Consider the following 24,452-nt stretch of genomic DNA (forward strand, 5'->3'; position numbering starts at 1 on the left):
GTCGGGCACCAGGGACTCCTAGCCCTTGACCCCGTTCTGCGCGCCGAAAAGGTCGCTTAGGCTCAGCCGGCGTCCGATGGCCTGCATCGCGGGCCCTAGCTCCTCCTGCGGGGCGGGACCGCCGCCGGCGACGGCGTTCTGCTCCTCGGCGATGCGGACGTGCCTGAGCGTCTCGGTGATGAGGGCGGCGTTCATAACGCGCGTGTCGTCCTTGTCGGCGTGGATCCAGATGCCCATGACCTTGCTGCCGTCCTCCTCGCCGCCGCGCAGGCGGAAGATGTAGATCTCGTCGACGACCTCGAAGTCGGCGACGTCGACCAGGTCGAGGATGACGTTCTCGAGACCGCGACGGTTCAGCACGAAGATGCAGGCACGGGGCGTCGCGGGGCCGGCGCCCGGGGCCGGGTCCTGCATGCAGAGGAAGTAGGTGCCCTCGATGCCCGTCTTATCCCAGCCGGGGAGGGAGGGGTTGAAGGTGTAGACGACAGCGTTGGCGGCGATGGAGAGGGTTGAGTTGATGGAGGGGAGGTAGCGGCGCAGGACCGAGAGGTTGAGGTCCGTGTTCGTGCGGTTGAAGAGGGCCGGGTTCGGGACGGGGACCGGGTGAGAGTCGATGTAGTGGGCGGCGTCGGACTCGTAGTCGGACTGCACGGGACGGGGGCCATGGCCGGAGGCGGAGGAGTGGCGGGCGTGGCCGCGTTTGCGAGGGGTTGACCGGGACATGTCGGGTGTGTGATGCAATACGGGTGGTGGTGCAGATGTGAGGAAGGATGGCCGGGTTCGCAAACGTGGCGGCGGGGTGCGTGTTGGTTGTGGACTCTTTTGATTGGTAGTAACGACAGCGAACGGATTTTTGTTTCGGTGGGTTATTCGGAGGGGGGAACAGAGTCAGGTGTGACTGCGGGTGTGATGCTGAAGCTTCGTGTTTAAGATTGTGACTTGAAGATGTCAGGCTAGGCAAGGTCGCGCGCCTTCTCGAATGAGGTCAGTTGTCGAGGGCGCGGGCCTGACCCAAGCAAGCCTTCCCTTTCGTCAGTGGACGGCTTATCTGGCCTTATCGCGATAAGAGAATTGAGGCAACCCCGCCGGTCCCAGCGTCGCACTGTGGCAGTGCCGTGCAGTCCCACCCCCCACAGCGATACAGAGTACCTACAGCCCTGTCATTCCATGTCTGCGGTGTTTCGGCGGCGCTGTCTGCATCCCCAGTGGCCGCACGTCACCGTCACTGGCCCCCCGACGCACTGGAAAGTGGAAAGAGACGAGTAAGTTTCCCCTCGTTCCGTCATATCCCAGATTCAGACGAGATCCCGGCGACAATCCTTCCGCGACCCTTTTTTCCTCGTCTGGTTGGGGGGGTTCTACCTGTACATTGACCATCCAAACTTACATCACCACTACTGCTCTATTGCCCTCTTTACTTGACACTTACACTTACACTTACACTTGCAGTTGACACTTACTTACTTATTCACTACCTTACTTGTCCGATTACTCGAAACGTCGCCCCACCGGGTTTCTCGCCGTGTCGAGCTCCGGCTCGTCCGTACTTCTCTGGAGGGGGTGTGTGGTTTCATCCGTTGCTACCGTCTCTGCGCTGCGCAACACCTCTTCCGACCATCCCTTGGGAGTTGTCCCTCTTCCGCATAACAGTCGCCATCCCGGTCAGTGGCCGCTCTTACGACGACTCGTAGCCACGCCGAAATTTCCATCATCATGCGCCGGGCGTCTCCGGACTGACCGACGACTACTAGTACACCAAACCAACAGGACCCCGACCGGTCTCGTGTCTCACCCCGCTCCCTGCCTCTCCCCGCCGTTTGCAGCCTGCCGTGCCGTGTGCTCAAAACCTCGTCGATTCCTCCTCCCCGTCGCGTCGGTCCCCCATCTCGCTCGCATCCCTTGTCATCCTGGCCAAGCAACACTCCATAGCTGAGCCTCCCGTGATGGCGCCCTCCGAGACCATCCCGTCGACAACATCGGACCCCGTCGACCTCACCTCGACACCCCACTCCCTAGCTCGCGCCGTCTACGCGCGCCGTGCAGAATACGTGCGCCCACATCGCATCCGTGTGAAGATCGGAACATGGAACGTGGCGGCGTGTCCCGGCACCGACAAGGACCTCGCGAGCTGGTTCGTTGACGGGTACGGCCTCGACACGACCCTTTCGAAGCTTGATGTATCCGACCACGACACGGTAGAGACGAACCCTTCGGCCGCCACCAACAAGGAATCGGACGGTGCGGACCCCAGCGCCTCTGTACACCTGGTCGGAGGGGACAAGATTGGGCTGTACGTCCTGGGCTTGCAAGAGATAGTCGATCTGAACATGGCGAGGGACTACATGACCCGCATCTCCTCTGACCCGGCACCGATGAAGAAGTGGAAGGAAGCGCTCGAGGAGGCCATGCCCGACGGGTACGAGCTTGTCGCCGCGGAACAAATGTCTGGCTTGCTGCTGCTGGCATACGCCTCCCCGGAAGTCGCACCCACGATCAGCAACGTGAGCACCGTCTCTGTCGGGACCGGTTTATTTGGGTACCTCGGAAACAAGGGTGCCGTAACGACTCGGATGCTCCTTGGCGAGACCACACGAATGGTCTTTGTCAACTGTCACCTTGCTAGCGGCGCGGAGCAGACGTACTTGGACCGGAGGCTGTGGGATGTCGGCCAGATCTTGACCCGGACACAGTTCGACCCCATCAACTTGGCCGGCGAGAACGATGCCGACGCGGAGAAGATTGGCGACGAGGACTTCGCCTTCTGGCTGGGCGACTTAAACTTCCGTGTCGATGGCCTGCCTGGCAACGACATCCGACGACTGCTTCTGCTGCACACCCGCGGAGAGTACGATCTGGACAAGAAGGGTCGCAAGGTCATCGCAGGCGAGGAGGTGTACGTAGTGAAGAGCTCAAAGGGAGTGGACAGTGACGATGACACCTCTACCGTTGACACAAGCCTATCATCGCCCAGCTTCGACGACTCGGTCAGCTCCTTGCCAGACCCCGACGACTTTCTGCCGGATCCGAGCGACGACCCCGCCTCGTTACAAGCGACACTGGACTCCCTTTTACCGCATGATCAGCTACGGAGGGTGATTAGAGAGAAGCAGGCCTTCCATGATGGATGGCGAGAAGGGCCAATCACGTTCTTGCCATCGTATAAGTATGACGTCGGTACCGTCAGCCTGTTTGACTCGAGCGAGAAGCAAAGAGCTCCAAGTTGGTGCGATCGCATCTTGTACAGAACAAGGAAGGATAAGGAGGAATACGAACAAAAGGTGAAGGATGCAGAGGAGGCGAAGAAGAAGGACGAGGAGATGACGGCGCGGGGTATCGACCATGCGACGGATGACGACGACGTCCTCTTCAGTTACGACCCCGATGCTGACGGCGAGGAAATGCCCATCGGCGAAGCCGGGGTCGATTACGACGAGTACGAAGAAGATGAAAACGAGCCGGAAGAGGTTGTGACGAAAGAAGGATTCACGGACAGGATACAGCTCGACATATACACTTCGCACCAGCGGATCATATCTTCAGATCATAAGCCTATCATTTCCGTTTTCACCCTCGACTACGATGCTGTGGTTCCCGACCTCAAGGCCAAGGTCCACGCCGAAGTCGCAAAGGACTTGGACCGCGCCGAGAACGAAGGGCGACCCCTGATCACAGTCATCCTGGACAACCCTGGAAAGCAACCCAAGGGCGAAAGTACGTCCATGGGTCTCAGCGAGGCTGTTGACTTGGGCGACATTGGCTTCCGCAGCAGACACACCGCCACCTTGACAATAGCAAACACTGGGCGGGTGCCGGCCAAGTTCGCCTTTGTCGAGAAGCCCACAATAGAAGAAGACTCGGATGATTCCAGCCTACCGGCTTGGCTCAGCTCGTCTTTCAGGCGGACAGGCAACCATGAAAACAGCGAGGATTCACCAGATCTCGGTAGCGAGGTCACGCTAGAGCCGGGCGAGACGGTAAGCGGTGTCTTGGAGGTCTATGTCAGCGACATATCTCACGCACGAGCCCTCAACGACGGCCGCGCCTCACTGGAAGATATCCTAGTGCTTCGGGTGGAAGACGGCAGAGACCACTTCATCCCCGTTCACGCTTCATGGCTCCCGACGTGCTTCGGCCGCTCCATCGACGAGCTCATCCGCATTCCCGACGGCGGCATCCGAGCATTCCTCAAGTCTAGAACAGAAGATGGGTCCAGCTCCATCCCGTACGACCTTGACGTCCGCTGCGCTGCCCCAAAGGAGCTGTTCAAACTCACAGAAGCCGTGGAGACCATGACTGCTCGCGCCATTGCCGATGCGAATATGATTGAAGAACACGTCGTTCCCGTCGACAAGCCCGGCTGGCCATTTGACGAGACCGCTTGGTTGTTCCAGGACAAGGAGTCCAGGGAAAGCCAGATCGTCGCCCTGATTGAGGCGCTCGACAACGACCGACCCTTACTCGACGCACTCCCCGTCGAAGTACCGTCCCTTTACCGTCTCGAAGTTCTCGCCGAGGTCCTGCTCCTCTTCCTTAGCGGGCTCACCGACGGTATCATTACTGCTGCCCTCTGGGCCAAGATCGAGCTCGCCCTCCCCCACCTCGGTACCACAGCGGTGCGATCGTCCACCGAGGTCGAAGACGACAAGACCTCCGTTCTGGACATCCTCGCCATGGCGCCGAATCACAACATCGCGTTTGTCTTCCTCACGGCGACTCTGTCCAAGGTCGTGGCGGAGCTGGCGCCCATCTCCAGGTCCGAGGTCGAGGCGCTGACGCTACCGAAGCCCAACCGTCGGAGCTTGAGTTTCAGGAGGCTGACGGGCGGGAACGCGGCCGCGGACGCGGCGCTGGCGAGGAGGAGGGCGCGAGAGAGGAGGGTGGGCGAGGTGCTTGGCAAGGCAGTCTGTCGGGTCGGTCTGCCGGCCAGGGACAAGGAAAGAAAGGCGGTCGAGGAGAAGATGAGGGGAACGCTCGAAATTTTTGTGAGGAGGCCGCTCGAGGATGGTTGACTCCTCAGTGGCTGAGTGACCTTCTTCTTTTCCCCTATAATAGATGTAGAGAAATGATACCTGTTCAACGACTGTGAGGAGTTTGCCCCGTTGTTGTTCTCTTGTTCACCACCGGCTGCCACAGGATCCCTGTTTCTAGATCTTGAAGGGCATTTTTGGCTGGACCGCTGGACTACATGGGAGGGGTGAGACTTCGAGAATGGCTTGTTTGCATCGAGGAATCAGTTAAGCTCAGAGAGCGAAGAATGAAAGTGAACAGAGAGGTCCCAGGAGCACATGTTTTTTTCCCTTTCTTCACATTTTTGTCTCACGCAGTGCGATTAAGAGAAAAACAATTGCAAAGCAACGCAGATACGCGCATACGTTCGCTCGCAAATCTCGTTCCGACACCATCAAACACAACAATCGACGACCTTATTCTCCTACCTCTCAACAAGATCAAAGCAGTCGGTTTCAGGCCGAGACGAGCGAAACCTCCTCGTCGACGGCATTTACGACACTTACACTGTCGATCTGGCGCTTCTTGTCACCTCCAGCCCAGGCAAATTCCCTACCTTTCAACCAGCCCACCTTCCATCGATCCGACATCTCCTTTCCGACCCAACCTCATAGACCATGCCATCCGGATGTTGCCTGGCTGCCGGAAGCATTAGACGGGGTAATTCTAGAGATCGCCCTATACTTGAACGTTGATCACGCAGGAGAAGATCTCCATTCCGACATCCACGATGCCGAGGACGGCCACAACGCCGTTGAGGAAGCCGTTAGGCCAGACCACATCAAGCAGATCCTCCGCGGTCAATATGTTGACTGAGTCAACTTCTCAAAAACCGGTAGAAGATACTGCACGGTTTTGCCTTTGTCCACCGACCTTTTCCGTTCCATCACCGCCCATGACGATGCTAATGGAAATGTAGCAGAGATTCTCACGGGTCTGCTGTGCATTTTCAGTCGGATCTTAACATTGGCAGTTGGATCCAACAGCCATATTAGAACATTGGTCTTATCATCAGCTCCGGTTACCAAAGACGTTCGTTGGGCGAGGTGTTCTTTGCCCCGGGCCCGGAGTCTACGACCTGCGCAGTGTTTGAGGAAGGGCTGCGTCGTTATTCTGGCTCTAGTCATACTCTTGAACTGCCCAGAGCTTGGGGAGCCTGCGCATACTGCATGATGATCGTCTTCGCGATGTGCTGTGCAAGCCCTCCCAGGCCACAAGCGCGAGGCAAAACACATTCCAGCGAACTCTACTCCTGCCTCACTCCCCTGGCTATGACGCTCGATGTCTGTCGTGAGGAAGAACCTATCACCGAAACTGCAAATACGGTTCCGACGTCTTATAGAAGCTTCGAAAGGATGGCAATATCACGACACCAGGCGCCCCTTTTGAGGAGTCCACGCGAAAGGAGATCGACGCCCTCATCGGCGACCGGGTCTTCAAATTCGTCCCCTCGACAACGTAAAACATAAGGGTGTTTGCATCTTTAAGTCCCGCATCATCAACGAGGTCAAGAACAAGGGCACTGACGCCCCATTCGAGAAATGGCGTCTCATGATCCAGGGATACGCTGACAATGGCAAGATGGCAATTCTTACGCAGTCACCGACCATCCAGAAATCCAGTCAGCGACTTATCCTCGCCCTTGCGCCGTCACTGCTCGCCCGTAATGGCTTCAAGTTGTGGCTCCGAGACTTCACTCAAGAACACACCCAATTGACCTCAAGTATACCATGACCAGGATCGACACCCGTCTTAGTCTTAGAAACTTCTACGTCGATGAGTGAGACTTTGCAATTAGTCTTTATCTGGCAGGCGAATCTAGGGGGCACACCTTCTCGTGTCGAAGCCAGTTCTTTTTGCGGATGTCTCGGAGTTCAGGTTCGACATGCTTATCGTACGCAGCGAGAATCGATTCAGCGCAGTCCTTGTTCGGAGCCGCGGTCAGCCTGCTCCTGCCCGCCCGCAGAAGTAGGCTCCTGGAAGAGCTCATCGCTTCCGCTCGTGCGTTCGCCCAGACGATTGCTAAGGTTTTGTTTGTGCAGACTTGTCTGGCAGAGTCATGGTGCTCGCTGCCAGCACCGTACTTTTGGCCCGTACGAGGGTAGTAGAGGCTCTGGTGATGATAAGGAGGATCATGGAGGCGATGGTGGTAATCGTCGCCACACTCGCGCGAGTCGTCATGAGATGAAGAAGAATATCACCCTAAATCGCTTCTAACACAAAAGACATTCCTCATTGAGGATGGATAGGGGAAGCGCACGAGAAGTAATGTATTTGATCAAATTTACCAAGACTCAAGTGTCTGATTCGAAGTCGTCCTCCAAATATGCTTCGCAATTCAGCCCAATACGTCGCTCACGATCTTTTTACAACAACTGCGATGGGAATAAGAGCCCATACTTAATAAATACCTTGCTCATGGAAGAATTCGAATAACCCAAGAAAAAGTCTGTGGCCAACAGCCACGCGACTGCCAGTTAGTCGGATGCATCCACCACGGCCCGCCACACCAACAACCGTTAACCGATCTTATTCCTAATAGAATCTACCGTTGTGTGCCTTGATGTTCAGTTCCTCTTTCTTTCTGAATCTGCTCGCGCGGCTGAACCGTGGGTTCAATCGTGAGGGAGCCAAGAGGCTGAAGAACGGGGCCGGGCTCTCCGCATTTCCCGGATTCAAGTCGGGAGCAACTGCCGGAAAAGATACGCCGATGCGGGGGCGGTTTATTTAATCAGCGCAGAATACTGCCGAGAAGGGCGGCAGTCAGTCTCTTTACTTACCCAAGCTCCAGTGATAGGTGGTGTATGTAGATAGGCGGAGCACCGTCCCCGGATATCTGCATGCCGACCTGTCGCTCCTGCCACTCACAGAGACAACAACCACAGGCAGCTAGCCTGCTTCTCTCTTTCAAACCGAACCTCAATCTTGATATCTTCTCAGCTTCAACAACACCCGCGGGAGCCTCGACGATACCATACTCCTTCGCCACCCACCACCTACCATGGCGAAGCTTACAGACCTCCCGCCAGAAATCCTGCTCACGATCACGTCCTTCATTTGGAGTGGCCTGCCCGCGAAAAAAACGCCTTTTCGACGCTAGCATCAGCAAAGAGAAGCATGCTCTCGCAAAGAGCCTCAATTGCGAGGGGTTTTCCGTGATCAACCTTGCGAGCACCTGCAAATACCTTCACCGGGCCTTGGCAGCAGAAAAATACCGATTCGTTAGCATCGCCGGATGCAACAGCGCCCAGAAATTGCTCTCTCTCCTACGGCTCATCCGTATGCGACCTGAGATTGGCGATCACGTCCAGCAGCTTCGTCTTCAACTCTCCATGCTCCCCTATGGCCATACATCGGTCAGCTACAAGCAGCTGCGTTCTCTGAAGGCCTGGGCGGCAACGACCGGGACTACGATCGCAGACGAAACCTGGGTAGACGCCATCAAATACGACAATGAAATGAATTTTTTGGTCGACCGGAGCGATGGAATACGAGGAGACGTATATTGCTATCCTGTGCGCCATACCTTTCTACTATCTCCGCAACGTCAAGGAGATCACCTTTCCGACTTCACACGATTTCTATAACGCCATTCACTGCCAGCTTCAACTTCAAGATGGTCATCTAGAACCCATGCAGGAATCACCGGCAGTGGGTCGCCTCCCATCTCTTAGCTCTCTAGCATTCGAACCCGCTTCATCCTTGTCTATCGAATTTGACCCTTATGACATTGCCAAAATGGTTACAATATCGAGTGGCATCTCGGACATCTACCTGCGTGGACTTATCCTATACTCTCAAGGGTTTTATGGTCATCCGAAAGCGTACATCCGCAGCATAGTCCTGCAGGATGTTCTTGTTGCGAGTGGGTCATCGTCGTTCTATGACTTTTTGCAGTCGTGCAAAAATCTGAGAAGATTCATCTAAGTGGCGACCGACAACGTTGACCAACAGACCTGGAGCCACCCACCCTGTCCCTCAGAGATTCAGAGAGTATTACGCGGAAGCCGAAGATCGCTTCGGACGCTGTGCTTTTACTACTGCTTCCCCATCCGCTGGATTGACCAAAACGACTGGATTTTCGAGTCTTTTGAGGCCTTCAAGGTCTTAGAGAACTTGTGGGTGGACGCTTGGAGCTGCGGATGGGCGGTCAATAACAGCGTCGAAAATGGACTCGATGTCGAGTCCGAGTCCAACTTCGAGGAGGAGTCTATGTCGCCGGCTGCGGCTGTCACTTTGATTCGGACGCTTCCCTCTTCTCTCCGGTGCCTTCACATCCACGGCCCCGTTGACCGCATTTACAACAGTTTGAGATGGCTGGCAGGCCATTGCCGGGACGGGATGATGCCTCGCCTCAAAGAAATCGCCTTTGATGATTTGGAGTCCACAATGGCCACTGAGAAGCTCAAGGTTATGTTCAGGGAGGCGGGGGTCTGGACTTGCAGTGTGGACATGGATCCGATATCGTGGTGAGGCAGAACCGCGCCTCGGCACTTCAAATGCGTACGAGGGATCTGCAGGTAGAGCTCTCACGGAAATCTGGGCGGAAAGAGATGTGATTAGTTCTCGAAGAATCAAACCGGTTCGAGTCTGAGGTGACTTCGCGTCTATAATTACAGTATCTTAAATAAGCAGGCCTCGACCCAACTTCCTTCGCCCAATCATGTGACCGTCCTACTCCATCAATGATTGCCTTCCTGGTTCCAGCGCTAGACAATACTGGGGCAATGAAAATTTGACTTTATGTGTACTGACGAAGACGGTGCTTCCAATACAGAAGAAGTCTTGCTCCATAATCGAGTCCAGACCCCCCTGAGCCGCCCGTTCCATCAAACTTACCCCCTAGTTGAACTCGTATTCCCACAACGCAGCGTTCGTAGCCATGACCCTTGGCGACTCGATGCCCGCCGCAGAAAAGAGCGATCTGTGCCAGTCGACGTCTCTCTCGTCATTGTTGTTGCCCTGGTTGCCGCCGCCGTGGCTCTCGTCATCCGACTTCTCCTCGGCATCGGACTTCTAGTCCATCTTGCCGTCCGAGTCATCTTCTTTGTTACCCTCGTCGGATCCCTCATGGTCCGTCTCACCATCTGAGCGCTCTTCGTCTCCCACATCGTCTGGCTCATCAGTGTGTCTGGCTTCGATCTCGACGACGCGGAGCTGGGGGTACTTCCAGGTGTTCTGAGCGAGGAAGACAAGGTCGGTTGAAAGCTGGGACAAGGCGCCCTTCAGATGAATGCGGCGGATGGAACGAGGCAGGGTCGTCAGAATTCTGTACAAGGCGTGGCCTTGGTACTGCGCGTCGTCGTCTCTCTGGCTCCGAAGGTCCCAGACTTCGATCCAGAGGTTTTCGAGATTGGGGAACCTGAGAAAGGTCTCGGTGTGGCTGTAGGTGTAACCCGCGACTTGGTGGACCGTGATGCAGAGAGTTCGCAGGGTGTTGGCTGTGGTGTCGTGGTGCCGGAGCAGGTATGTGAGCACAGGAAACTCGATCTCGAGAAAGTTGCCGGGGGGGCCGTCTCTCGCGGGCAGGTATTTGAAGGTCTCCAGAGAGCCGCAGCTTTCGACAATGGAGGCAAAGTCATCTGGAACCAGGGACATCTTGTCGAGGGTCAAGTCAGTGACCGATTCGAGGGACCGAGAGGGTACACTTCCATTCATCTGAACCCAGTCAGTGGAGAGGTAGAGGCGTGTGATGTTCGGTCCCAACCCAACAGTGGTGGCGCAGGCCTGAAAGTCCAAGCCAGCAATCAGTGGGCAGTAGGAAGGTCGGACTGCAAAGGAAGTAAGATGAGGCAGTGTGAAGAGGGCGCTGCGCTCGCTGCTGATTTCCTTGGAGTACTTTGCATTCTCGCTCAACACCCTGCGGTCCATGCCTTCAACTTCATGGTTGAAGGTGGTCGGCAGCGCGCTCAGGTGGGACGTGAACAAAGGCCATGGCTGTGCAAGACCCAACTCCCTGAGGCCCCTCATGTGATAAAGGCTAATTTCAAGGAGGTATCTGATGGAGGCACAGTCAAAGCCAAATTGGCTTTGTTTCTGAGCTATTCTGTTGTTGCTGTTGCCTGGGACAGGGTCCAGGTTTTGAGGCACAGGGATCTGCGATCCCCTTGCAGCAGCAAGGATTCCATCAAAGTCATCAGAGGAAAGCCTAATAAACCCGGCGTCGGGAACCTCGAGATTGAGGATCAGCTGCCTGACTCCCGAGGCAAGGTTCGGGTGCTTGACGAGGAAGCGCAGGAGCGAGGCGAGCTTCAAGGCGGTTCTGCCGCCGTGGATGCTGATGCGATGGTACAAGACCGGGGTGATGACCTCGCGGAATCTCGTGCATACCAACGAGAGATGAAAAGCGGTGAGCCATTGGGACTGAAGACGAGACGAGAGCTCTGCGTCGGTGGTGGTGGTTGTGAAGAGATCTTGGACGACATAGCTCGGCTGTATAGCGTCGCAGAGTTCGAGGAGAACCACGGAGGGCAGTCTCTTCCATTCAGCCATAGTTGCGGCTTTTCTCGAATCTTTGATCTAAATCTTGTGTTCTGTTCAGAAAGGCCACAGTCAGCCGAGATGAAGGAAAGGGGGAGACAAAAATCCGGAAGAAACAGCAAACTCACCAGAACGTGATGAGATGAGATTCTCAGTGGTGATCACCTCGAAATGAGACAAAGCAATTTGACAAATTGTCGACGAAGAGGCAACTCAGGAGGCAGAAGTGACGCTGGAGTTGCCGGTGTGTTGCCGCGGCTTAATCTCGTCGTATTTCTAGTTTTGACGAAACTGAGCGTGGTGAAGATGAGAGGATAGGAGTGGAGACGAAGATGAAGGCGAGGATGGAAGAGAAGATGAAGGTACAAGTTGAGAGTGAAGTTGAGAATGAAGGTGAGAGTTAAGGTGAACCACGGAAGTGGCGGGGGAAGGAAGGGAGGAAGTACTGAAGGGAAGAAGGGGAGTAGGAAATGAGAGAAGGAAGGGAATCTGACGGAACAGGAACAACTAGGACATATTTTGATTCTGTACGGGCAGGTGCAAGATACGGGTGCAGTCACCTGGGTAAGGAGGAAGAAACGCTGGGTGCCTATGGACTAGCGTGGTCCGTCTTTCTCCTGGAGAGCACTGAATAATCAAGGAACGCGGCCAGTATGCAGTACTACGCCGAAAACATTAATGTTTTATGTCACTTTCCTGTGGATGATTTGTAGGAGACTCTCACGAAGAAAGAAGCAAAAAACAAAATATAAGGAGAAGAGGCGGAAACACGGCTTGGACATCGAAATCTCTGGCCACGCGCCCAGAGTCAAGACGATCCGGTGGAGATACTTGTGTAAGCCAAAGGCCGGAGAGATACAGACAAAGATACGGGTCTTGTGCCGTTTTGCAACTTCTGAGAGCCCTGAGAGCAAAGTCGAAATAGGGGGCATAATGGCAGAAGAGGTGAGTGCCGTTTGTTACAGGCTGCAGACCATTTCCATAACGGTGAAGATTGATTAACAGAGTCCGTCCAGGAGTTTACCCCCTCTCGAGACTGAGTTGTCGGGGAGGTCTGCTAGGACCAAGTGACACATCAACTTGTCGGGTTCGTCAACCTGGAAAATCTCCAGTTGGACATTAGCACCATCCATGGCGCCTACAACCCCGCGGTCCCGGACTCGAAGAATGAGCCGACAATCCCAAACAGGGTCATCGAGACACTTCCCCCCTCGATTGAACGCTTATGCTTCACAGGCCAAGGTGACATCGAAGACGACCTCAAATGGATTGCGGAAAGTTTCACAAGGTTTCCCAACCTTTGCCACGTCGAGATATCGAATCCAGAAGTGGTGAACAGACTTGTGCACAAATTTACACAAGCAAGTGTTGTTCTGTCTGTAATCAAAATGTAGGCATGCGTCAGAAAACTCAACCTGTGAGGATTTCGAGAGTTCAAAGTCGAGGGGTCTGGTTTCAGGACTTCGTACAACAATTCATCATGGGAACTGATTGCAGCCATGGGGCAAACTGTCTAAGAACCAGTTGCAGCGCAAATTTGAATCTGTGTATTGTTCGAACCCAAGCTTCCCAATGTCTGTGACAGCTCAAATTTTATTGCCTGCTGTTCTGCGAGGTCTGTAAGTTCGCCCTGGTCTTTGCCATGTCTCAACAAATTTGCAACAACTTGCCTCTCGGCAAAGGCTGTCAGACGAGACTGTCCATACCCGTCTGCGCCGAAGTGTCGAGAAGCAGACTTCAAAGTCAATTCTAATCATCAGTCTTATGTTGCATCGCAGATGGCAAAAGAGCACGGTCATTGATGACCCGTCAGACGTCGCATGATGATGGTGCGTCTGTGCAAAAGGCCGCTCCCATGCTTCAGTTCTTATCCACAAATAGACTGACCCACGGACTTGTTGTTTGGAGATACAGCCCGTGTGGTCATCAATGACATTGTCTTTGGACCAAATATGGCTGTGCGCGTCGTCGGCTCTTTGGACGATTTGCGGAATAGGAAAGGCTCGCGGAGCTGTTCGCTTGCCACCCATGCCGAACTCCCGCCCCGTGTGGACCATCACCAAGCAGAGAAATTGCCCCAGCACTTACGAGTTAGGCTGTCACTAGGTTTTGTACATCAAGTATTGCCAGAAAAGATCCCGATCAAATTTCAACGTTCCACATACTTGTGATGTCCGAGGTAGCTCTCATCCAAGAGTGAACGAACCCTCGGCTGGAAAGTTCCATAGAATACAATCTTGCCGTCCAGTCCGGCAATACGTCGAACAACATGACAAAAGTTTCCAAACAGCTCATAGAAATACATTACCACTACAAGTGTCTTGAGAGAAGGTGAGTTGTGTTCTGAAACGATTACGACGAAAGAAGGGAGAAAAGCAGGGAGAAAGAAAGGAATCTGTCCTTCCCCCCGGCTGAAACTCTCAGATACGACGGCTCACTTCTTTTCGGGCTGCTCGTGGTTCTGGCCATAGTCTATCCCTAGATCGTACCCCTGAAGGTCCATGGCTTGAGCCTGTCCCTGACGGCGTCTACGCCTCCGCCAGAAAGCGAAGCCGGCAGCCAGCATGGACAAAATCACTGCAAAGCCATCAAGTTAGCCACATGCTTGAGATACTCTCCTCCCCCGAGGGGACTGATGAAGAGGAACTTCTCACCTGTGAGACCCATGATTCCCATGGTTGCGGCGACAAGACCAGTAGAAAATGGGTTGCCCTGGGTCATGTTGATGTTGATGGACGGTTGCTGGAGCTGTCTGCCGCCGCCCTCGCCACTGCTGACGCCGCTGTTGATGCCGCCGCCGCCGCCGCCATTTCTGTTGGCCTCGCCATTGCTTAGACCTGCGTTCTGAGCGGGAATAACTGTGGCTGTCACTGTGACGGTTGCAGGAGGGAGGGTGATGAAGACCGTCTTTTGAGGGCTTGGGAGGACAGGTGCCAGTGCAGGTGGAGGAGGTGGTGGTGGAGGTGGCGGAGGCGGGGGAGGAGGCGGTGGAGGAGGAGGCGGAGGGCCAGGAGGGCCAGGGGGACCAGGGGGACCCGGGGGGCCTGGAGGTCCAGGGGGACCGGGATACCCAGGAGGTCCAGGAGGTCCAGGAGGAGGAGGTGGTGGTGGTGGCGGCGGCGGAGGCCGAGGCCGAGGACGCGGAGGAGGCGTTGGGGGAGGAGGAGGAGGAGGAGGAGGAGGAGGAGGAGGAGGCGTTGGGGGACGAGGAGGACCTTCGGGAGGCGGTGGGGGCGTTGGAGGACCAGGAGGTGGAGGTGTTGGCGGCCTCGGTTCTCCCGGAGGCGGCGGCGTTGGAGGCGGCGGTGGTGTTGGAGGCGGTGTCCCAGGACCAGGAGGAGGGGGCGGTGGTGCTTGTCGTCTCTGGTGTTGGCTATCAATGTTGAAATTCAACTTTGACGGGGGTGGCTTTCTCCGAGTTCCAGAGAGACCGGCCATTGTGAAGGATGAGTGTAGGGTGTATCTACCATGAGTTGGTGTTAGTGGGGAAAACTGGAGTCTCGAGTCTCGACAAGTATTAGGGGTCCAGACCAACCTGAACAGTGAGAGCCCGTGACGGACTATTATGGAAATATTCAAGTAATCACTTGTACGATTCGGTTGCGTTCCATCAGCTAACCTGAAGTGATGGGTACAGTCTTCTCGTGAACTGCCAGAGTGAGATGGATGAACCGCTTGACAGGTACACAGGCAGGGACGTTTAGAAAGGAGAACACAAGCTGAACAGAAAGGAACAGGGAAGTAATATATCTCATCAATATCAGCTAGGACCGAGTCCTTCCAGTCTATGATCTATTCTTGGCATCCAGGGGGGCCGCCTTGTCGTCGGAAGTTTTTCTTTCTCCTTTCCCCTTCGCCCTCTCTCGCTGCTGATGCGCCCTTCGGCGCATGGGGAGAGAGGATCAACGCAAGCATCTGAAGTTCGGTGCATACTTTCCATAATGTGCGCCTTCAAGCGCTCATCCGCCCACGCGAACCACTCGCGTCGAACGGAGAGCGGTGAAACAAAACTCAATTTCTACGTCTGATTTGGGGGGGACTGCGTGATAATACTCTGATCTGATGCCAAAAATAGAAGATAAAGTCCGCAGGCCTTGATCGGCCGAATGCAAGTGCCACTTTGGGTTTGACAGAAGCTGTCGCCTGGAAGTGTCTTGCGAGCGACAGAGTTACAGTGGGAAAGCTTGGGTCATTGAGAGCTTGGTTCGTCATCGGAAGAACCAGTCGAGCACTCAAGAATAACGTCGTCCCTGGCTCCCGGGCCCCTTCTCGGCCATCTAAAGGAGAAGGACAAGGCGTCTCGACTCAATTCGGGGTCGTGCTCACGAAGATCACGTCTGGAATCTCGGGATCAACCTCTGACAGTGGCTCCAGAGAAGTGGAAGCAATTGGTTCTCTCATTCGTCATGACATCTGGCGTTGCTGGAGCCCCATCCTCTGTTAAAGAGACAAAAGGCTACTTTGCAACATTGCCGCCATGAATAGCCTGTCAGACTTTGTTTTAACGTTTCAATCGTTGTTTGGCGTTTTTCCGACAATGAAACAAGGTTCGTCTGTACTCTTTCGCTCGTTGATGGTCGAAACTAGTCCGGTGCCAGACAAGTCACTAGCCCAGTTTGAGAGAACATGACCCTCGGGACAACTTGGTTGATTCGAGGCCGATTGCGGGGTCGTGTCTTTCTGTCTGCTGGAAGACAAGAAGCGCCAGTCCGTCATCAACTCGCTCCCAAGACGACAAGACGACTGACGTTGAAAGGCAATAACTCCGATGCCGGGAACTTGTCTGCACAATCCCGGGCCATGGCGACATCTGTGACTTACACAACGAACAAAAAGCAGTCACATAGTCAGGACAAGTGGCTGATCTGATGAGAGGGTTAGTATGCTCTCGCATGCACCTACCTCCGAGCGGAAACCCCTCTTGGTCCACCTTTGTGTAAGCCAGGATAAACCAGCCTTCCTTGTGCCCAAGTGATGTCTGTCCGAGTGCTTTTGACTTCAAGCATCAAGCAAAGAGAAACCAAGCTGGATAGCTCGGCAACTCACCCCATTCTGTGGCGACAATCACGAGGGCCTCGCGGACGCGTCTTACTGCCCCTAAGGCTTGTGATCGGCACCGGAATGCCGACGTAGTCCCGTGCCAAAGTGTGTTTGCCTCACTTGCATCTTTTATCAAATGCCTTGAGAGCGGCAGTGCTCAAATTCGACGAGTGATGCTCAAGGCAAACCTAGGCTAAGCATGACTTATTAGTAGACTCACTTCGATGGACATTGCGTGACTAAATTGACCATGACGTTACTAGGTCCAGTACCACACCAGTTGCTTTATGGAAGATAGTTCGAGTAACGTCGTGTTGGCGTTCCTTCTAATACCTTTCCATTGAAGGCAACCGGAGACAGCAGTCTCTCGCAGCAGATATCCAGCCGTATCAAATCCTTGACTCGACGTGGACCCAGATCATCCATCGAACTTTATGAAAGCTTTAGTGATGGTGTCCAAGAGCCGTTCTTACTCGGCCACTATTACTACCGCTGTTTCCTTCACATGTCCCCGAAGCCCGAGTCACCACCTCTACATCCTTGTGGAATCAATGTGCAGGTTGAAACATGCTTGTCAAAACCGGGATCATGGGCCCTGGGCGTGTGTCTGCTCCCTGGTGGCCCACTCCCATACTCTTCACCCCCTCTAGCTGCCCCTCACAGTAGCTCGCAGGAAATGGGTTTCCTTACTCGATCATTGAATCACCCTCAGCCTTTTCAGCAGTCCGCTGTCGTTATTTTCGACCTGGTTTTCGAGTGTTAAAGGGTGTTGAGGGTTACTGAATGGAGGAGGGGAATCGGCTGCGGCTATATCGCCCAACTCTTTCTGTCGCTGGTCGTGGGTGTCAGATGCAGCTGTGAGTTGAGATTATATATGCCGTAGATGCTGCAAAGAACACTTTCATACGTTTCCAGGGTCCTTAAGGAACTATCAACCTTGTCTCGGCGCGAGTTATGGCCCGATAGGCTTACTTGAGAGCGTATTGAGAGGGGCTTCCCCTCGGGCGAGGGGCGAGAAGAACGTTGATGATCAATTGAGGTGGTTGCAATACCGCAGAACTCAATCAAGAACCTTATATGGCTAGAGCGAACCATATGCCATCGTTTGAAGGGGTTGTATGACGCCTCATCGCCTCCATCAGCACCCAAAATAAACATCATGACGAGCTAGGTTGACAGAGAAGCATCAGGTAATAGCCTCAAAGCATGTGGCCCCAGGGATGGCTCATTGCTTCCCAATCGAGGCGAACTCTTTGCTTTTTTGCATCACCTACCGCTCCCTGGAAAAGCCTTTCCTCCGGGCTCAGACAGTTTCTGTTCATCTAAGATCGTTGTTGTCGATGGGAAGTTGGAACCGCCCCGACCCTGCAACTTTGAACATCACATATTGGGGTAACAGAGATTAGATACAGGAAAATTGTAAGGCTCCTAGGGAAAAAGTGGTGCTCTGTACATTCCGGTCAGAGTATCTCAAATCGTTTCAACACGCATACCGTAGCATGGTTCGCGACATCCTAAGCACCATGCCATGCCGCAGATGATATCCTACTTGTCGGGTTAGTGACTTACTTTGCAAGGTATCTGCTGCGTTGCTGAAGAGTTTGGATATGAAGCAGCTTTCGAAATGTTTGCTACAGGCGTAACTCACTCATATAGACGGGTACTAATAGTAGACAATCTGGAATGTTGATACCAACTGGCAGCATTTGGTGTAAGATGAGCAAAACAAGGCCAGACAAGTGATTCGAGATTTTGGACTAGTACATTCACAAGATGAAATACTCTGGGGATTATATACATCAGTTCAAAGGTCGGTGTGTCACAACCTCGGGTCCTATGTGGCCGCACGCAGCCAAGCAACGGGCTAGATGAATTTGTTCCATATTGGTGACACCACTCCACCACTACCCCTTCTAGACGAGATGCTACCGTGGCGGTACCCATCAAATATTTTCGTTTTCGCTCTCACACAAGTTTACGGGACTCCTTTTTAAAGTCCTAACGGTCCCATAAGACGCGTTCGAAATTCCGTTCACCCTCGTCCCCGGGTACACCTCCCTATCGGCCGGCGAAGCCTTATCTCAAGACGGATACTACTGTTGTGCCCCCACCAGAACGATGAAAATGCTCCGGGTCGAAGGAGGCGTAGAAAGGGAACAAACGATTAAGTAGAGCTCAGAATCATGGTTTAATTGCCATCGAAAAGTGACTTACCTAAAAGTATGGCGAGATGATATAGGAGAGTCGTTTAGGCGAGCAACAAGACTAACTACTCACCCGACCCAAACGAAGAGGGGAAGCGTCCTTTTACGGGAAGAACCCGTCAGAATGTATGCGAGGTGGATGGGACACCGATGATTGGACATCCCCGAACCGCAAATGAACCCCAGGTGGACCTTGGTGTTGAACAGATTTGTTTGTTATAGGAGAGGTCCAGCAGTGCGGGTTGCTTGGTCTTTTGGCCTCCAACTATGATAGTCATTGTAAACTATGTGTCAGGACAGCCAGAAAATCGATGCGGAACAAGATGAAGAGATCATCGATTGATTTTCAATACGCTACTTCGGTAAATGGTGTCCACACCCGAATCTCGGGATTCTTCTCGACATCTCACCAGCTGATGTAGACGGTGTCGATCCCGAGAAGCAGTTGCTTTGGCCACCGAGACCGCCCGAAAATGCATGTTTCAAGATAAAAGAAGAAGTTCTCCCTGAGTAGTACTATTTCCTCGTTGATGGCGATGGCTCTTGTAATTTTGGCGTCAACCCAAGTGTGTTGTATTGCAGGATAAGTCACAGGCTTCTGTAACGGGCCATGCTGAGAGCTCACAGTTCATACGTTCAGCCAAAATGGAAGAAAAGATGTGAGCAAACGTGAGCGCGCTCTGCTGAGTTCCTTGGGATAGAGAAATCTACACATTATTCATTAATTACGAACATCTCTACAAAGGTCGACGGAGAATTCTTGACCTTATGTCGCAGGGTGAGAGGATGAGCAATGTTAAGGGGATGAGTAGTTTTAAGGTAGCAAGCCCGACGGCTAAAATGATTATGACTAGTTAGGCGCTGGATGCAAGCCTCAGTGGCTGTACTGGCAACACACCGGTGATGAGGTTGAAAGTGAAAAGTGAAGGCATCGTGAGATGTGTGAGGCGTGGCGAAAGAGTTACGTATTTCTGGCAGATTGAGCTATCAGCCACAAGCCACAAACTGCAAGCTATCAGCCATCTACGGCCACTGGCCACACTGCCTATCTAGGTACAGAGTACAGATAAGGCAATTTGCTGCCGGCACCAAATCTCGTGCAGCTAGTAGTGTCTGTGCGCCCGGCTTATGCAAAGCTGCGGCAGCTGCATGTGAGGGTACCTACGGTACGTACCTCACTTCCTCTGGACCCTCCCACCAGAGCAGGACGCGGTCAAGTCTCGGAATGACATTTCGCGACGCCTGACACTTGACACTTTATGCACCGAAGCTCCGTCTCCATCTCGGCCGCCTCGCCCCCTTCCCCCCTAAGACACCTGTGCTCGGGTGACTGGCACACAAACACAACACACAGGTAGAGTTGCCGCAAACGAATCCACGCCCTCCACCAAACTTGAATGCGCGAATAGCCTCATCTGCCCGACGCTGCTGGAGGAGGGATGCCTTGGGTGTCAACATCATGGACTTTGTAAGCAAACCCCTAACCCCCCCCCCCCCCCCCCCCCCCCTCCAATCCCGACTTGGGGACTCGAGAACATGAAAGCTGACAATTAGGTAAACGGTAGTGGTCGCGCCTCCTAGCTGGCACCTCGCTGTCCCCATCGGCCCATCGCAAAGAAGAGGCGAAGAACCCCACGAAACGCCTGCACCGCTTCGACAAGGAGTACAATCGCATCTTGGTAAGGGGCTGACCTAGCTACCTCCCTTGGGCATTTGCCTTGCTCGGTTGCTGATAGACCACCTTCCCAGCAAATCTGGAGATCCTCATCCAATCTCGCCAGCGATGTCGATGCCGCCGAAAACCTCGAGATCCGACTCCAGGAACTAACCAACATCCTTACCGACGAGTCCCGGCGACCCCTCCCCCATCCCTGCATCCAGTATGCCGCGAAGAAACAAGTCTACGTGCCGATTGGCAAGATAGCGACGTCGTCCTACAACGAGTGGATCATCAAGGAGGCCGTGCTGTTCTTCGCAACACTTCTCGAGACCGAAGAGGAGGCCTTTGTCGAGAACACGACCTTTTCGGCCAGTCTGACCAATCTGCTCGTGCGCATCACGGGCGTCAACAGTGTCCGCTTGGGGTCCGACACCGAGGCCAAGGTTGTTGAGCTGGCTTTTAACATCACCACCAAGATCCGCCTCAACCGGGACATCCTGCACGCCTGGTTCAAGAGCCATCACGATGCCAACCCCAAGGACCGCCCGCAGGACGAGCACGATGCTTTCGCTGGTCGGACGCAGAGGCAGGACTTCCCGCTCTTTTACATCTTGATGGATTACATTCACCACGAGGGCAAGGTTGGAGATTTTGCCAGAACGGGTCTGCTGTACATCATCGAGTCGGCATCCAGCGACGAGTCTTTGGAGCAATGGATCGTCGAGAGCGACCTTTCCACCCTGATGGCGACAGGCCTGGGTGCGCTCTACAGCCAGCTGAGTCGCAAGCTTGTCATCGACTATCCCCCAAACGACCTACCTCCCATTCTCGCCTTGTCCGATTATCAACACCCGAACTCTACCTTTGAGATCATCAGCTCGTGCTCCCCCGACTTCCAACTGCATCTCGAAACATTCCTCTCCCACCTCCTTTTCTGGCAGGACGTGCTGGACCATTGCAAGTCGGTCGAGGTCAAGCAGACACTGCTGGAACACTTTCAGGTCATCTTCCTGCAGCAACTCTTGTAAGAACGCTTCTCCGTCATGGAACGCCCCCCCCACGCTGACCAGACACTGCAGATACCCATCCTTGCTGGAGTCGTCTGATATTGACGGCGGTTCGTCCGTCGCTGTCCTGACCTATCTCCGCCGCATCCTCGAGTCTCTCGACCATCCCGACATGATTAACCTCATCCTCCACTATCTCCTTGGCTTACCGGATCACGTTTCCTCCGACATGACGGGCTCGCGTGCTTCCGTCAGCGCGGCTCGCAAGCGCAAGTCGATGGATCTTGCAACGATGTTGGCCCAAACCAAGTCCGACATCACAGCCACTCCTCTTCTTTTCAACCTGGTTGATCTTGTTCAGGCATGTCTGCGTTCCCACAACCAGCAGACCATCCGCGTGACACTTCAGCTGGTCTCGGTTATTCTTAGGAGGCACCATCGCTATGCAGTCAGCACTCTGCTCCGCACCGAAGCAGTGCTAGGAGACAAGTTGCATCGGACGGTCGGTGCTCAAGAACAGGAGGTGGACTACCTAATGAGTCTGGCGGGGTCCATCGGCGGACTGGACAACTTCGACGAGATCTATGACAACGTCCTGAAAGACACCATGTCCCGGCTCGAAAGCCACCCCTGCTCGTTGAAGCTCGTCGCGCCCAAGACATCCACCAACAACCATGATTTACCCGCAGTTCCTGACACACTGCCTGGAGCGCCACGCGACGTGCACGAGCACACACTCCGCCCTGACGACCCCCTCCTCAACTCTGCGCTCGATCTTCTTGAGACGTTCTTCATCAACCCGGTCGACACGAACCTCTCACTGACTGAGTCTATCTTGGACTTGGCTATCTGCGGCTATGTAACGCCGGAGGGCTGGATGCTGCGCAACCCACAAAAGTACACATACGAGGAGCAGCCGCCGAGTCCCATCTCCCCCGACGCCTCTACCACGTCCTTCAGGCCGCCGACGGACCCCGATTCCACGACCTCGAGAGAGCAGCAAACCCTGGAGTCTCTCGATGCCTGTCGTCGACGCCCTGTGTGGTCGCAGTCATCACTACCCCGCATCCTTGTCGTGCTCCAGCAGCTATGCAACCAGGTAGCTAGGTATCGTGAGACAGTCCCCCGGTTCGAAGACCTGCTGCAAGGGCGGAGAGAGGCGTTCCAGATGGCGGATAACCCTCGACCACCGGGGCCGCCCTTGCCACCACGCAAACCCACGCCGCAGAGACACAGCTCGGCGCATACCCCAGAACGCTCCAGTCTGGACGAGGCAACCCGCAGTGGATCGCCAGCGCGACCGTCGGGTCTCGAACGCTTTGCACAGCGCCTGGTTTCGGAGCTGAGCACCCCCAGCCGAACAGGGAGCCCGAGAGGAAGGAAAAACAGCCGAGGGTCTAGCACGGCTAGCCCGGCCCCGAGCGGCATGTCAGGCGGTTATGGGTTTTCCACGCCGACATCTCGGCCAGTGCCCCCGCCAAAAGATACGCCTGGTAGCTATGACAACTCTGGCCGAAGTGCAACAGATGAGGCTGGCTCGTCGCATGGACCCAGAGACCCGGTGGCCAGCCAGGCTGCTGCATTTGCCGCTATAGATCAGAGCATCCTCGCGCGCAAGGTCGGGATTCCCGACAAGGTTGAGGCAATCCCGCTGGATCTTGGGAGAGCGAAGCCAACATTGCACATGCCGCCGCCGAAGGATGACGAGGATGTAGCAGAGGATCAGCAGGATGGAGAGCAAGAAGCAAGGGAGCAGGAAGACAACGCCGAGGCGGAAGCAACCGGCGACGATATCACCGAGGTCAACACTCCGAAGAAGGACAAGGAGAAGGAGGAGCGAAAAGCCTCCGTGTCGCATGTCATTACCAACGTCATTGTTCTCCAATCTTTCTTGTTTGAGCTCGCGGCCCTGATTCAGGCGCGTGCGGCGCTTTTCAACGAAGTTCGCTATGCGTGACGCTGCCGGATGCAACCATAGACAGTTACCAAGGACCAGGGTAAAACGGGGGTTCTTTAAATACATATACCAAAACAGAAATATCCATGGCCTTGCTTGGCAAGCATCCGTTTGGTCTCCGGGTTTCGTGCGTCATTAATGTATTTGACGCCTGGCTTAGTGTTGACGGGCTGTTGTTTATTGGCCTTTCACAAACGATGGAGGACCGCCTTAACCGTCCGCGTGCCGGTTAACCATTCTGATGATGGCTGCCCGTGTGACTACGTCGTGTATTTGTGGATTCGGCGAGGGTGGTGGTGATGCGTTCATTATGCCACGGCTCGGTGGGATGTCTAAGCCAGACGCAAAATGCCCCAACCCAAGCCCTTGGGGTCCAAAAATGGCGACGCTGTTCATGCACTTGGATCTGCTCGAGTGAGAGTAGGCCGATGATCCACGGCTGGCGTGCACCAATGCAATGACATGGATCTAGGATGCTGGGAAGAGGAACAGGGAGAAATAATCCTTAGGGCTTCCGGGGGGCTGGCTATATGACCGGCGGGTAGATGTGAACACCCAATGTTCTACTGGGGTTGGACCTTGGGTCGATCGATATGGCTCATGCCACCATCGCATGAGTATAGACGGCCAAGGCTGGGGACTTAGGCTAGGAGTCGAGAGCGATGGCCCTATGACTGTCTTCAGGCCTGACGCAACAGCACGGCATGTCAACTCGGGTTCGCGAAGATTCTGGAAGGACGAGGACAAGCCGGGATACCCGGTCCAAGAGTCCGATCCAAGCAAGAGCCGAGGAGTTGAGTAGCAGGCGAGAGTTGTGTCACAGACATGAGTCGGTTTTATTCTTCTGACTGTCCTGTGTCGATGGGTTCTCCGCGGTGCTGACGACCGTTCGGACCGGATCTCGATGGCGGGCAAACTCAACTTTCTCTCGACTATTAGGAAGAGAGGGGAAATTTGATTAGGTTGGTTTGCTTAAGCGACAGCTGCTGCTCGAGAGGAAAGCTTAAATCCCAAGTCCGAGAGGATCGATCAACTCTAATGGGGAGGGCGCGGAGTTGGCGGTGTTAAGGTGCGAATGACAGATGGAACGGATGGCT

The 24,452-nt window shown here is 54.5% G+C and overlaps 6 protein-coding genes across 6 annotated transcripts; 3 read left to right on the forward strand and 3 right to left on the reverse strand.

The window, feature by feature from the left end:
* Nucleotide 1: 1 nt before the first annotated feature.
* On the reverse strand, nucleotides 2-953 carry CDEST_15028 (Putative mRNA-decapping enzyme subunit 1, PH-like domain superfamily). The gene has a single exon (XM_062931184.1). The coding sequence runs from the start codon at nucleotides 721-723 to the stop codon at nucleotides 19-21; it is 705 nt and encodes a 234-aa protein (XP_062787235.1). The 5' UTR covers nucleotides 724-953; the 3' UTR covers nucleotides 2-18.
* Nucleotides 954-1,308: 355 nt separating this feature from the next.
* Nucleotides 1,309-5,071, forward strand: CDEST_15029 (Putative endonuclease/exonuclease/phosphatase, immunoglobulin-like, inositol 5-phosphatase). Its single transcript, XM_062931185.1, has one exon. It carries the CDS (start codon nucleotides 1,944-1,946, stop codon nucleotides 5,007-5,009), a length of 3,066 nt encoding a protein of 1,021 aa, XP_062787236.1. The 5' UTR covers nucleotides 1,309-1,943; the 3' UTR covers nucleotides 5,010-5,071.
* A 3,419-nt stretch (nucleotides 5,072-8,490) lies between these two features.
* On the forward strand, nucleotides 8,491-9,480 carry CDEST_15030 (uncharacterized protein; the record flags this gene model as incomplete). Its single annotated transcript, XM_062931186.1, has 2 exons — nucleotides 8,491-8,872; nucleotides 8,936-9,480. The coding sequence occupies 2 exons, from the start codon at nucleotides 8,491-8,493 to the stop codon at nucleotides 9,478-9,480; spliced, it is 927 nt and encodes a 308-aa protein (XP_062787237.1).
* A 543-nt stretch (nucleotides 9,481-10,023) lies between these two features.
* CDEST_15031 (uncharacterized protein) lies at nucleotides 10,024-11,499 on the reverse strand (the record flags this gene model as incomplete). The annotated part of the gene is made up of 1 exon (XM_062931187.1): nucleotides 10,024-11,499. One exon carries the CDS (start codon nucleotides 11,497-11,499, stop codon nucleotides 10,024-10,026), a length of 1,476 nt encoding a protein of 491 aa, XP_062787238.1.
* Nucleotides 11,500-13,917: 2,418 nt separating this feature from the next.
* CDEST_15032 (uncharacterized protein) lies at nucleotides 13,918-15,242 on the reverse strand (the record flags this gene model as incomplete). The annotated part of the gene is made up of 3 exons (XM_062931188.1): nucleotides 13,918-14,064; nucleotides 14,142-15,136; nucleotides 15,202-15,242. The coding sequence occupies 3 exons, from the start codon at nucleotides 15,240-15,242 to the stop codon at nucleotides 13,922-13,924; spliced, it is 1,179 nt and encodes a 392-aa protein (XP_062787239.1). The 3' UTR covers nucleotides 13,918-13,921.
* Nucleotides 15,243-19,978: 4,736 nt separating this feature from the next.
* CDEST_15033 (Putative FHF complex subunit HOOK interacting protein) lies at nucleotides 19,979-23,782 on the forward strand. The gene is made up of 4 exons (XM_062931189.1): nucleotides 19,979-20,199; nucleotides 20,297-20,410; nucleotides 20,481-21,415; nucleotides 21,471-23,782. The coding sequence occupies exons 1-4, from the start codon at nucleotides 20,191-20,193 to the stop codon at nucleotides 23,353-23,355; spliced, it is 2,943 nt and encodes a 980-aa protein (XP_062787240.1). The 5' UTR covers nucleotides 19,979-20,190; the 3' UTR covers nucleotides 23,356-23,782.
* The last annotated feature ends 670 nt before the right edge of the window (nucleotides 23,783-24,452 follow it).

This window comes from Colletotrichum destructivum, chromosome 10 (genome assembly GCF_034447905.1).
Source record: "Colletotrichum destructivum chromosome 10, complete sequence".
Taxonomy (NCBI): domain Eukaryota; kingdom Fungi; phylum Ascomycota; class Sordariomycetes; order Glomerellales; family Glomerellaceae; genus Colletotrichum; species Colletotrichum destructivum.